The 15000-nt window shown below is 31.4% G+C and overlaps 3 protein-coding genes across 4 annotated transcripts; all 3 read left to right on the top strand.

The window, feature by feature from the left end:
- Window positions 1–2302: 2302 nt before the first annotated feature.
- Window positions 2303–6227, top strand: LOC130810603 (photosystem II 22 kDa protein, chloroplastic). Its single transcript, XM_057676722.1, has 4 exons — window positions 2303–2712; window positions 3081–3197; window positions 4865–5108; window positions 5865–6227. The coding sequence occupies exons 1-4, from the start codon at window positions 2500–2502 to the stop codon at window positions 6107–6109; spliced, it is 819 nt and encodes a 272-aa protein (XP_057532705.1). The 5' UTR covers window positions 2303–2499; the 3' UTR covers window positions 6110–6227.
- Window positions 3204–4917, top strand: LOC130810604 (cytochrome c6, chloroplastic). The gene has a single exon (XM_057676723.1). It carries the CDS (start codon window positions 3935–3937, stop codon window positions 4343–4345), a length of 411 nt encoding a protein of 136 aa, XP_057532706.1. The 5' UTR covers window positions 3204–3934; the 3' UTR covers window positions 4346–4917.
- A 1472-nt stretch (window positions 6228–7699) lies between the features above and the next one.
- On the top strand, window positions 7700–13233 carry LOC130810598 (uncharacterized protein At4g08330, chloroplastic). 2 transcript variants are annotated; one of them, XM_057676716.1, is made up of 3 exons: window positions 7700–8337; window positions 11162–11529; window positions 11854–13233. In XM_057676716.1, exons 1-3 carry the CDS (start codon window positions 8252–8254, stop codon window positions 11859–11861), a joined length of 462 nt encoding a protein of 153 aa, XP_057532699.1. In that variant the 5' UTR covers window positions 7700–8251; the 3' UTR covers window positions 11862–13233. The 2 variants fall into 2 exon arrangements, with proteins under 2 accessions (XP_057532699.1, XP_057532698.1); XM_057676715.1 differs by having other exon boundaries at window positions 11976–13218.
- The last annotated feature ends 1767 nt before the right edge of the window (window positions 13234–15000 follow it).

The following is a 15000-nucleotide window of genomic DNA, read 5'->3' as shown; positions in this document are numbered from 1 at the left end:
AGGAGTTTATGTTATGTTTTGTAGATGTTTATATGTTCACTTCAGTATGCAAAAATACCTACTATAACTAGTTCAAAATGCCTATATCAACTATTCTAAATGCCTACTTTAGTATGTTAAAATGCCTACTTAAACTAGTTCAAAATGCCTACTAAAAATAGTTCAAAATGCCTACTAAAAATTATAGTAGGTTTTTTTTGTAAAATGTGTGCACATAGTAGGTGTTTTGTAAATTGGGCTAAGCTTTGAGAGCTGTCTCTCAAAGAGATGGTCTCTCAAGAAACTCTACTGTTTATTAAATAGAAGCCCAACCTGAATTGGGTCCAAAATAAACAATAAAAAAAAAAAAACTTTTACAATCATCTTTAAAATGCAAAAATGATTTCAGTAGGATATAATATATTTATTTTACGTTTTAATAAAATAGAAACCTACTGTTTATTTATCTTATCTTACGAAAATAATTTATCTTATTAAAAAGCTAACGCAGTGTTACAGTTAATCCATTTGAAATGTTGGTCCCAACACGTCTCATATGTGAAGTTATACTTAATTCAACTTAAGTCACATCAGAGTTCGCTTGACCAAGTCGAGCTAGAGTGCTCAGTCAAGCATAGATAATCCTAATAATTATGGACTTCTCTTTTCTTTTCTTTTTGATTGAGCACTTGTAAGCATTGTATACTATCATAATGATGGAGTTATATTTAGATTCGGGTCCATTAGAGTAATATGACTACACATCAAGTTTGGACAAGAAGGCATTAAGTGGCTTCCTCCCTGTCTTTGATTTGTCTTGATCAAGAGTGATAGGCTAGCAAGGTATGTACATTGGACCACATACCCAAGTTGTAGACAAAGTGAGTTTGTTACCATTCTTCCAAAGGGCAAGTCATGGAACTACTTCAGAGCCAAGTGCACCTTAGGAGCAATCCCCATTTTGACATACTCTTGCTCACATAATGTGTTTTTCATTTTTGTATTGTGTGACTCACATCCAAACCAAGTATATTCACATTCAAAATATGAATATGAGACCTTATTTTTCTATTGTAATTTATACACGTATTTCTTGTCATTCTCTCTATTTTGTTTTGTTTGGTAGAATATTCCTAGTCTTTATACATATAATTTAATGGGTGAGTCTCGTAATAATTCAAACACTTCATTTTCATAAAAACATGTTTTGAGGAAACAAGTTTTTACTTGTTCTTAGGGGTGAATATGGTTCGGTTTGGTCTGATCTGACACAAAAATCAGACCAAATTAAAAATTTAGGTCTGAAAAATTTTCAAATCGGACCGGGCCATTTAAATCACCAGACCGGATCAAACCGTTCTACAATATGGTCTGGTCTACACTTTTTTCCAAATTAGTATATGTGTTTATGCAAATATTTTACGCCTGCAAACACCACGTACAATAATTTGTAATTTGTTGATTGCATCAACATCATTCAAGTATAATAAATTATATAAAAATAACTACATCTTAAAATATCTAGAGGTAGCAACCTATTTTTTAGGAAAAATTATGGTTTTCGATCATAGTACGGTTTGTGGTCTGGTCTGGTTTGAAAAATAAAAAACTAGGACCAGACCATAGACCGTAATTTTTTTTGAAAAAAAACCAAACCAGACCATTTAGACCGTTGACCAGACTAAATACTAAAATTACAGCTTGATTTACGGTTTAGACCAAACTTTGTTTAGCCCTATTTATTGCTAAGACTTAACTTAAAGTTTATTTTAACAATGTATTATTAAAGTGTAAGATGGAGAAAAAGAATGTCATAAGGGTATAAATGAAGAACAAGAATTCATGTGGACAAGCATTGAAACTAATATATTAATTTATGTAGTTGACCCTAATTTTTTGGAATCAAGACTCTGACATCATTGTTGTTGTTGAAAAGCAACTAAATTGAATCGAACAAAATATGATTCAATTATATTGAATAAAGTTGAAATAAACTTAACAAATAGTTTTATTAACGGTGAAATGTGATCGAGAATAAGAACGATTACTATAGTTGATCCGAAAATTAGTAATAGAGAACAATTTTTGTTATTAGTTTTGGAGGCATATATTAAAGTTATGAAAATCTAAGATCAAAGTGAATAACATGTAGGTTTATTAGAGAACAATTTTTGTAATATTACAAGAACTCCTCCAAATTAAACTAATTAACTAAACTAAATACTTGTCAAAAAAAAAAATATATAAAATTACATAAATTATTGAGAGACATAGTTTTATATTTTGGAAATGAAACAAGAAACATGGGTCAGGAGTGAAAGACACCACAAAAATGATTCAAGTTGAGACGTGGTTATACTGTTTACCTATCACAACTCCAAAAATCCTATCCACATCTGCTGCTACGATCTCCTATCCCTTTTCCTCCACTTAAATGCATTCAACATTACTTATGGAAACATACAATTATATCATTTTATCACACTTAGCCCATTCTCTTCTTCAACAAATAAGAAGAAAATGGCACAAGCAATGCTATTAATGCCTGGTATTTCTACTAATACTCTTGATTTCAATAGAAATGCATTGCTTAAACTTCAAATTCACAAGATTAAGCCTAAATCTTCATCTTCTTATCTCTTTTTCTCTCCTCTTCCTTCTTCTTCTTCTTCCTCCTCTGCGTTAAGGACACTTGCTATCTTCAAGCCCAAAACCAAAGCTCCTGCTAAGAAGGTACCTAATTTTATGCCTTCTTTTTTTTACTTTTGATGTTGATGCATTTGTACTTCTAGTTTAGATATACATATGTAGGAATCTCGACCATCAGTGTTAGATAGAGTATATAATATATCTTAGAGTTCAACCATCAACTTAAACTTTTAGTTGAGTTGCTTAGTTGATATGGTATCAGAGCCGGCGTAACAAGGAGAGTATATAATATATCATGAGACCTTAATCATCCGCTTAAATTTTTGATTGAGTTAGTTCCGTGACAATCAACTTAAATTTTTAATTGTATCGATAGAAAAGATAACTTCCATGAAACAGTGACACATAAAAATAGAAGTAGTCATGATCAGTTATTTGAATTTGATGTTTAGGTGGAAAAGAAGCCAAAGCTACAAGTTGAAGATGGACTGTTTGGAACATCCGGAGGAATTGGGTTCACCAAGGAGAATGAGTTGTTTGTGGGTCGTGTTGCTATGCTTGGATTTGCTGTAAGTATTATTTCTCTAATACTTAATTTTTATTCCTTTAAAATTGCTAATGATACTGACATATTATCCGAAAACTATCAAGTAAGCATTCTCTAATTCTTGCTTGCTAGATGGAGTTAGTTTTATTGCATTCAAATTTCTATAGGCACAATCAAGACACACTTGTTCATCATTTGTCTAAATACTCCTTTGACACAGTCCAATTTCTATATAGAATTAAGCTTCTAAATTAGATAATCTATTTTTTTGTGTGTATATTTTTCCTATTTGATAATGTTAAAAAAAAAACTTATTACCTAGATTGTAATTGAAAAATGAGGTTCAATAACCCAATTGTTCTATAGTTGACTAATAAGCTATTTTCTTTGTCACCCTAAAAAATTTATTCCCTTATCTAAAGTAAACATTACTCGAATTTATAATTGAAGAATAAGATGAAATACAAGTTTACTGCATTGTCCTTATTTAATACTCCATTTTATTGATTTGGGGTAGACTAGAAATACTACAAGCAAGGAAGAAAATAGAATTAATTTTTCTTATAAGCCGTAAGTAGTAAAATAAAATCCGTATCATAAAGGTAAAAGGTAGAAACATAAAAACCGCTAGGTTGACCTAAGATTCTCTCTTAATGGGTATAAAAGAGTGAAAATGCAAGATTTTGCTATGTAAGGGTAACAAAATGCCTTTTATCACATGTACACTAGGACATTGCAAAAACCCCAAGCAAAGAAGACATGCACAAGTTTTTGAAGAACTTTGTAACACCTCTTGTGGCGTTACTAGTAGTCTTATTTCCAATCTCCTACACTCCCGTCTCGTTTGCCACCATCGACACACCTCGAGGGGCGGCCTTGTTCCGAAAGGCGTGCATCGGATGTCATGATGCCGGCGGGAACATAATCCAGCCAAATGCAACCTTATTTTCTAAGGATCTTCAAAGAAATGAGGTTGACACTGAGGAAGAACTATATAACATTACCTACAATGGCAAAGGAAGAATGCCTGGATTTGGTGAAAAATGCATGCCAAGGGGTCAATGCACATTTGGGCCACGTTTACTAGATGAAGAAATCAGGCTTTTGGCCCAGTTTGTAAAGTTACAGGCTGATAATGGCTGGCCCAATATTGATATTTACGGTCCATAATTAGAATTATTCTTTTGAGAAACTGTCTCTCGGCGAGATGATCTTAAATAAGGAGTTTATATTTTCATAATATATATTATATGAATTATAAGGTGCGTCTCTTAGTGAGACCGTCTGATACAACAATCTTTGCAATAATTAATATTGTATTACAATTTTAACTTACATTTTTAAAATTGTCATTCACATATTTGTTCTTTCTACTATTTTTATTTTTTTTTTCATATTGATCATCATAAATATACAAATCAATCATGATATCTCCATGTTAAAGGGCAGTTTTTAAAAATCAGATCTTTTATTTATTTACGAAAAATTCGACCGTTACATTATTTTTTTCTTTTAAAAGACCGTGAATTATGATTATTAGGAAATAGTTGTAAAATCAATGAGCTGAAATTGTAAAATACTTCAAGGGTTAGTAAATAAATGTTATTTAAAACATTTAATAAGATTTATATGATATATAATAATGTTTTTTGAAATTTATGAAATATAATTTTGAAAAAAAAAATGCAGGCATCATTGTTGGGAGAAGCTATAACAGGAAAGGGAATATTGGCACAACTAAATTTAGAAACTGGGATTCCAATCTATGAAGCAGAGCCATTGTTACTATTCTTCATCCTGTTTACATTGTTGGGAGCAATAGGAGCTCTTGGAGACAGGGGAAGGTTTGTGGATGACCCTCCCACTGGCCTTGAAAAGGCTGTTATTCCTCCTGGTAAAGGTGTTAGATCTGCTTTGGGTCTCAAGGAAGGAGGTAATACGCTCTTACCTTCTAATCCCTACCCTCCAATTACACAACATTAATCAATATACTGATTTGTTCCCTCACGATTTTTACTAATAGTAACATTTTCCCTCACAATATCATAAAAGAGTTACATACATTCACCTAAAATCGAGCAACTCTAAGTTAATAACTAATCATACCCATGTGAAGGGATTTAATAGGTTGACATTTTTTAAATTGTAATTTATTTTTGTGTGTTTTGTTTATTTTATTAGTATGTTTTTTTGTCCTTTATGGTGATTTACAAATCACTATGATTGATTAGGATTTTCTACTAAAAATCTATGTCGGACTCGGGTACTGATGTCTAATATTAGTACGTGTGGAAGTGTCGAATACGTCTAAATATTCAATTTTACACTTAAAATGAAGTGTCTAATTGACATTTCAATGTCCGAGCATCAAGGATTAGACATTGGTACGTAAAGCAAAATGAGTAAAATTTATAATGGGGCATGATGGGTGAAATGAAAACGGCTAAGTTGGTGAAAATCATAAAAACGGGCTAAGTTTGACCAAATACTAGCATTAAATGGTTTGACCATCCTGATTACCTTGTATCCTGTGAAAGGATTATATATTTACCAATTACTAAGATTATTAAATGATTTGACCATCCAATCATCTATTTGTAAACGGCCTAACATTATTAAAGTATCTTGTAAAATTCGTAAAAAAAAAATGATTATTATCGATTAATTAATTGTTGGTTGTGTTGGAAAGGTCCTCTATTTGGATTCACAAAGGCAAATGAGCTATTTGTGGGAAGATTGGCACAACTAGGGTTTGCATTCTCATTGATAGGAGAAATTATAACAGGAAAGGGAGCACTTGCACAACTCAACATAGAAACAGGAGTTCCAATCAATGAAATAGAGCCATTAGTATTATTAAATGTTCTCTTCTTCTTTGTTGCTGCAATTAACCCTGGTACTGGTAAATTTATCACTGATGAGAAAGAAGACTAATTACTTGTATTCTTTATGCTTGTAACATCAAATTCTCAAGGCATGAGAACATAAACTACATTATTCAGATACATTTTGAATATATAATAATATAATATGCCTTTATATAGTTTTCTTATGAATATGTTTACTTAATTTTTCCCAATTTATAAAAATTTGGTAATACCAAAAGGTTCACAATCATTAATTCTAGCAATTAGCGGTATTCTATATGATAGCAATATTTTTTATGAAACGCCATTGGTTGCAAATCTTAAAAAAAATTAGTTTTGAAGACCTTTCTCGAGCCGAAGGACTATTTGACCGCACTCTCCTCTATGGGTATGAGCCGCCGTCTTTCTTCCCTTCTAAGACCCTAACCATAGTTTTCTATGAGTGGGACACACTGGGTATGATGATGATGATGCCATTGGTAGCAAATTTTTTAAAAAATTCCACAGAATAACATTATAATGTTGTTCTTAAAACTACAGTAATATTAATGGGTTAAAAACGTTTAATTGACCGTTAAGTTGTGAAATATCTTAGGAATATTCTATATAGTAGCAACATATATTTAATGAAACGCTAGTGGTAGCAAATCTTAATTATAAAATTTACTATAACTTTAAGGAAAGAAGACAAGGGCAAATAAGATATTTCACAACTTAACGGCCAGTTAAACGTTTTTAGCCCATGAATGCTACTGTAGCTTTAAGTACAATATTACAATGTTATTATGTGAAATTTTTAAGATTTGCTATCACTGGCATTTTATAAAAGTATATTGCTACCATATAAAATATCCCTTAAATTTATATACTCTATGTTTAAGGTCACATTACATCAATCTGATTCCTTAATGTACGAATTTAATTTATGTAAATGTAATTAGAAAATTTAACAATTATATATATAATTTATTAATATGATCATGATAAATGGCATAAAAATAATGATAATTGCATGATTTTTTGAAAACATGTTATTCAACTTAACAAACAAATCAAATTAAATAAATGTTACGAACTCAAATAAAGTGACAAATAACATATTGAAGGACATTTTTCAGAAAATAAAAAATTTTCCATCCAAAATAAAATATAATAAATTAAAAATAAAAGTTTGATATGATTTGTCAAGTTTTCATATTTACAAGTACACTGTTATTTTAGCATACAATAATAGTAAATTCAATATAAAAGTCAATTCTGAAAATTTTTCTTTAATTCATTAGGTTGAAGGTCGTATGGGTGTGTTGTTCTCATTGGAGAATTTGTGTAATACTAATTGGATTTGCGGAAATCCATCTGTATTACGTTTACGTTGACGATTCATTGGGCTTCATAAACAAATGGAAAAAAAAAAAAAAAAAATCTAAACTATAGAAGTCGAATAAACAATAGAAATTCCGCGATACAAGGAAAAAAGTGAGGTTCAATGATAAACAAGGCGAAAAATAATGGAAATTAGGCATCGAACGTTTGAGGATGTTTGGCAAATGGTTGATAGCTGATTATAGTGACTGATTTGACCAATTGATTTTATTAACTGGTTTGACCAGTTGATTTTAAACCCGCTGCTATGAGTAGCTTGTTCAAAAATAGTTTATTCATAATGATAAGCTGTTTCAACCAATTAGTTTACCAAACACTAGCATTAGTTGGTTTGACCACCAAACCCTCAATTTACATCAAAATAAGCTAAAATTGCTCAATAAGCTAATTTTCCAAACACCCTCTTTAATTTTAAACCGACCCGACAAACCAAAACAATCGATCCAAAACCCAATCAATAACACACATAAACTAACCAAGTCAATGACACTATAAATAATAGGCCCCACAACAATAAGACGTATAAGCCGCGTTTGCCTCATCGTCTCCCTTTCTTTAACTATGAACTACCGCAATCTCTATTAACAAGTCTAAAACAAACCAAAACCTACTCTTTCTCCCTTCTTCCAACTCCACCCAGTAAAACTTTCAGTTTGTTCATTCCTTACTGATAACGGTCATAATCACAATCCTCAACCCATCATCCCCAGTAATCGAAACCAAGTTTTCCGATTCTTGAAATTCCCATGTCCCCCACTTTTTTAATTGGAAACAGTGATTGAAATTTAGACATTATAGGGAGAAATTGAGTAATATTATTGTTTTGATGGATACTGCAAATAAAAATGTTGAAGGTTACTTAACAGGAAGTTACAGGGAGTCTTTTGCTTCTCAAAGACATGTTTCTTACAGGTTTACTTCTTATTTTACCCCAGAAACCCTTTTTTAATTTGTTTGATCTGGATTAATAATTTATATACTTTTTTAAATTGATCACATTTTAATTGTTGTTCTTTAATTAGGGTTTTATTTTAGATGATTTCATTTGATGAATTCCTAATGAATTTAATATTTTGTTGTTTAAAGTTTGATTTTGGTATGTGATTTGATTCTACTTGTCTATGGTTGAATTGGTATATTAAGAATACTTAATTTCACAAGGAATGTGATCTTTTTATGATGGGGATTCATTTCATTCTTAGGGAAGATAACAATTGAGACTCCTTTGAGAATGATTTGTAGGGAAAATTATGTAGAAATGTACCATGTTAATCACAAAAACTTTTTGTTAACAAATTACAATTTTTCATTACTAGCTAATATCACTTTTTTAAATGGTAATACATTTGAATAAATTTTACGTATAATTGAAGTACTATAAGAATGACCATTAAAGAGATTTTCCTACTAAATAACACTAAATTTTTCATTATCATCCCTACCATTAATACCGATTACCAAACACGTTGTTATTCTCAATAAAATTAATCATAGTAACCTTTCTATTTTTAGTATGTCATGGACTCATGGGAGAAGAAATGGTTACTTATTCCTAGAACTTGAACTAAGTAATATGCATTGTGGATCATTTAATTGATGAAAACTCTTTTTGGTTTATGGTGAAATCTTAAAAAGAAAAGAGAGTATCATTCACATAGGTAGTTTGGGACCTTGCACTTGATAATTGTTATTGTCTTTATGTCTTTATGCCTTAGAAAGTGTTATTCCTTTGAAAAGGTAGGGAGGTGGGAAAGTAGGGTAAGAAGACAAGTAAAGGAAGAAGGTGGTTAGGAATTAGGATGTGATTGTCATATTTCCTCCATGTGCAGTACTTGAGCTAGTCACTAGTGAGTGAGATGAGATTAGATTCCTTTTTGCCCTTTCTAAAGGAGGGGAAAGGTTAAAAAAAGCTGTACAAATGAGTGAAAACATATTCAAGTTGACATTTGTATTATGTAATTTAGTTAGGAAAATTACCCTGGTTTATGGTGATGCTTTATATACTCTAATCATCATTTTTTCTTCAAAAATTTATTTTCATCCCTTAACACTTAGGAAGTGGTATTAGTTGGTATGGAAAATTGTGAAGAAAAATATATTTGAGTAGGATAACTCCATTACTTTTGGGAATGACATAGCAAATTTCATCAAAATTATCACTTGAATCCATTCCCATACCTTTAATACAATTAACCAAATGGAGGGTAAAAGTCCACTTATGATGTTTTCTAGCTCTTAATTTTAATCAACTAGGAACTATCACATTTCTGTACACTTAATTTTTCCAAGCTTTGAACCCAAATGGTGTCAGAGGAAAAGATATGCTATTGTGATGTTACTTGCTGATTGTCATTTTAGTTTGTGTAGAATGTTCTTTTTTTCAATATTGACTTATTGCATATTTAGTCAAGAACAACCTTTTTCATGAATTTTTATTTTATGTTGCTCTTGTGGATGATATCGTTGAATGGTGCATAGTCATGGAAACACAACACTAAATTAGCTTTGTTATTACCTACTGAAGTTAAAATAGGTTTGCATTTGACATATATTCCAGTAATCTAGGGTTTTTGACAAATGGATTGCAATTAAGCTTAATATGGATGAGGTTGTATTCGTCCCTTATCAAGGAGAACTCGGAATTGTCCCTTCATTTGTTAAAACGTGAACTTTTGCCTGGTGTTTTTAACCATTATTCTAGTTACTAAAGCTTTGTGACGAGATGCATTTTAGTAATTACAATTAGGATCCATGGTATTTTTTTCTCTCCATTACCTATGCTAAAATTATGACACACCTAATCGACTTATAAATTAAATTTCATAAGTGATAACCCCCTATATTTTTCCCATCGTTGAATGCCCATTCCCCATTGATCATTTAGAAATGGACTACATCTTTTAGGAAATGGAGAGCATCTGAAGTCCGAACTCATTGTGTTATAAAATTTTGAGACACTTTATTCTACCAATTGTATAAAGAGAAAGTATAAGTAGTTTATGAAAGAGTTGTATGCTATTGTAAAAAATCTTCAAGTTTTAGGATTGTGGCGTAAAAATGGAGTACATATCTTGTTACCTGTTTCTGGCGTTTTCTTTGGGTTAATGATCTTGACCCAGAGAAGCTTCCAATCAACATTTAGTAGCCTATGTTCCATCCTAGAAAGTATAACCTTCTATAACCCTAATACGATGAAGTGGCTTCCACCTATACTCCTTCCTAAAACGGGGGTTAAGGGCTCGTTAGATCAATGTACACAACCTTACCCCTATAAATATAAAGATATTGTTTTTGATGAACCTTTAATAGCAAACATCATATGCAGTTTCACATAAATAAAAGTATACATGATTCAATGAGCATTTTTTAGTCTTTGGCTCCTATTAGATTGGACAAAGTTTCATGCAAGAAATTATGTACAAATTGTTTGCAAAGTGATTGATGACTTCGAAAATGTATAAATTTGTATTGATGATGCTTTCAATATTGAAAGAGCTAGTCTTGTGAGCGACCGTCTCTCAGTGAGATGACCTAAAAAAAAAATTCGATATACTAATTATTGTATTAGTTGGGACTATTTAGCCCATGTATGACGAACGCCTCACGGAGAGACAATCTCACACAAGAATTTGTGATATTGAAATGCATGTGTGTTAATCATGTAAATTTTTATATTTAATGAACCAGTGTTAACTTTTGTGTCTTGTTACTAAAACCATGTTTGTCTCTCATTCAGCTGTGGTGCATGTGGCTATGAGCTAAATTTGAGCTCATCTAACCGTAATACGGCTACCATTGGCTCAAAATACGGAAAATCCATAAAGCGAGGTGTCATTTCATTTTTTCATATCGATGAGAGTAGATTTATGAAGGTTGATGAACTCAAATGCGTGCCTTATTTCGTCTCAAAGAGTTCGTGGGGATTATTCCGTAGAAGAACCAAACTACTTTGTCGCAAATGTGGAAATCTTATTGGTGAATCCGATGATGGTAAAACGTGCCCTTCAACTGCAAATGAAGAATCAAATTCCAATGAACCTTCCATTCAAAGAAAATACAACATCAGAATCCGTTCATTGCAACCGTCATCCTCTGATCAAGCTGGTACTCCTCTAGTTTTTTGATGTACAAAATGACTTTTTATATCTGCATTTGCGTTGCTTATGAATGATCATTAATGGCATCGACCGTTCAAGTGCATATAATTAAGTGCATATATATGTTTGATTAAGAAAAAACAATATTTTCTCGTATTATGCTGTTAATTGTAAACTGTATAGTTCCTGCAAAATACAGGGATTGTGTTTGAACAATGTGTTATTCTAAACAGACGCCTATGAGTCGGTTTTTTTCACCCAAAAATACAAGTACAGAAAATGAGGTTTAGAATAGAAGGTTAATTAGTTTCTTCGTTTTTCCTTGATGCAGTATGGTAATGATAGTGTTAAGCTAGTTGGGTTCATCGAGAACGCCTATCAACTGCATCAAAGCAGCTCGAAATAACCCCCGCATAAAAACTACTCGATGATTAGCACTTATCATTGGTGCAGGTAATGTTGCTGCTGCAGCTGTACACACTACTGCTGATGGGCTATACAAAATCCACTTGGTTTTACCGCTAAAGGTGTACAAAACAAATTCGATGACCCGATAATCACCCGTCCTTATAATAGAATCCGATTTGACCCGACTTAAAAATGGACTTACAATTATGTAAAATTCAATGTGTACCAATATCCGATTTTGAACCAACCCGAAACACCTAACTTGATAATATGAATGAACACCTTTAGAACTTTTACCTCGTTTTGTTGCTTCTGTTTGTTACATGGATCATAAGTTCTTATATGAGTCAGTCTCACTGTGAAACACACTCTATATATAAATTAAATAGCCAAACTAATTATTAGTATATAGACTTCTTATTTTAAGCTCATTTTAGTGAAAGACGGTCAGTTACAAGAATTGCACAACTTGAGTAGCCAAAATCCACTGGGTGACAAGCTGCAGCCTATTGGCCGGACAGTGTTCTTGGTAGAACCACTAGCAGCTTGTTGGTGGTGGATCTAAAATCAAGTAAGAAAATAATCCTAACCTTGGCCAAATACAAAGAACCAACACACTATACTCATTACTCCCTCCATTTCGCAGACACCTGTTTTCATTTTGTGGCAGTTCGCTACTATTTTTCTATTTATATTTTTGGCCATGTTTTTTTTTTTTTTTTTTTTTTTATTTTTCAAGTGGGTTTTAATGAATTTTTTTTATATATTTTTAACTGGTTTTTATCATTCATATCCATTAAATTACCAAAATATCCACATGATGTCCCATTTTAAGCGTTTCTCAATGACTTAAAACTAATTGAATTGAGAAGTATATAATGGGAGGGGATAGAGAGTATTCTGTGAGATACGGTGATCATCTCTAATTGGGCCGATTCATTATATTTTTTTAAAATATTGTAAGTAGGCATTAAGAAGAATTTAAGTAGACATTTAAAATATTGAAAGTAGGCATTAAGGACATGGTAAATAAATATTAAGGATAATATAAGTAGACATTTAGAATATGATAAGTAGATATTAATCTTTAATTGGCTGGACTTGAGATACGTCTCTCAAGAGACCAACTGTTTAAACAAACTTTGTAACGAACTAATTGCATCAATAGTTTGCGGGTTAAAAATATAAATACTTACCTAATAAATAATCAATTTAGAAAATCAATCAACCAAATCTTTATATAATCAATTTTGGCTATTACTTTGGGTGACCTGGATGTTAATGCATTATTTTTAAACTATAATTATTGAATTTATAAATAGTGTAATAAAAACTATATAGTCACAATTTTCCAACGGAGTATGGAAAATACGATAGCAAGATACATTGACAAAACGGCAAGCAAATATAGGAAAATTTGAAAACAATAAGCTTATTTTTTAAAAAATTCTAATATAATATTTGAAAATTTTTAATTTCTAAAAATAGTGTATTCATCCCAAAGCTGGTCGTAAAAAGTCAAAATTTAAAAACAACAAACAAAGAAGCTGACCGTAAAAAGTCAAAATTCGAAAACAATGAGCAAAGAAGCTGATCGTAAAAAGTCAAAATTCTTTTTTTCGTTGTTGCTAACAGCGAACAAAAGATAGATAATGTCATAACATTTAAAAGGACAAAAAAATAAGTCATTTGATGGTTAATTGTTGATAACATCAAACTAACATGTATTTGTTTTTTTGTCCTTTCTAACGTTATGACATTGCCTTTTTTTGTTTGCTGTTAGTAACAACGAACAAAGAATTTTGACTTTTTTTTAGTAGCTTCTTCATTCGCTGTTAGTAATAGTTAACAAAATTTGATCTTAAACTTGAACACAAAGAAGCTTATTTATGAAAATTAAAATTTTCAGAAACTTATTTTGGAAATTTCTTTTATAAAAAAAAGCTTATTTTATTCGATTTTTCCAAATATAGTCTTTTTTGGGGTCAAACAATTCACAAATCCGGCTCAATTAATTTGAATCCGAGCCAAAAATGAATTATCCACAAAGAATAATCAGTTGATGCAAGCCATAAATAATTAAATTTATAATCACCATTTTGAGTCAATTTCTATCAATGTCTTTGGTATTTGAGGGACTTTTTCAAGTGACACCTATCCAACAAGTAATTCTGCTTGTTAGGGAAACAAGTGTACCCATTTCAATAGCTTGTGTTAATTACTATTTATTCCAACCATTGATGATATGTGTTGGAAACTCTTAATTTAATAATTTTAGTTGCTCACATACACACTCATGTAATTATATTTAAATTCATATAAGAATAAATCATTTTAATTAAATTAAATCTCTTATAGAAAAGAATTAAAGATTAAATATGAGTACATTATAAAATAACAATTCTTCTTTGAGTGTGATTAGTTTCTTGAATGTGGCAGCAACCTCTATCAAATAAATGGGATCGATAGTGGTATAATACCCCAGACTTAGCTTGAAAAGGGATTGATAAACTACTCATATCAACAAGGTGTATCTTTTTTTCATGGGAGCCTATTTGCTAAGAACTCCACAGTTAAGCGTGCTTGGTGGGAAGCAATCTTAGGATGGGTGACCTTCTGGGAAGTTTTTCCTGGCGTGCACGAGTGAGGTCAAAGTACGCTGGAAAGACTTGTGTTAGTCTGTGAGGTAAGTTTACAATCTTCATGAGTAGTCACCGACGGTCCATGTAGCAACCCGACTTATCGTTGACTGAGTAAATAGAGTCATCACGGAATTTATTTTCCTAGAAACTTAAATTACACTTCCAAAACTTGAGCAAAAGAATCACCAGTTCTTTAACGTAATTGACTCAGCTAATTCTCAAACCAAACATCTAACTAAAACACAAAGTAATCATAAAATTCACTCTATAAGTCCAATTTAACCAGCACAACCAAGTCTAATATACATTTATCAAAAACCTAATACAATACTACACTTCTCACTTACTTAGCTAAAATCTAACATCTATGTAACTCTAATCATCACCGCTAGCCCATCGTTCCTGACCGGTTCCGATCTACAAGCAAA

The sequence above is a fragment of the Amaranthus tricolor genome, chromosome 4, assembly GCF_026212465.1.
Source record: "Amaranthus tricolor cultivar Red isolate AtriRed21 chromosome 4, ASM2621246v1, whole genome shotgun sequence".
NCBI classification, from domain to species: Eukaryota; Viridiplantae; Streptophyta; class Magnoliopsida; order Caryophyllales; family Amaranthaceae; genus Amaranthus; species Amaranthus tricolor.
This window is presented reverse-complemented; position numbering and strand designations above follow the sequence as displayed.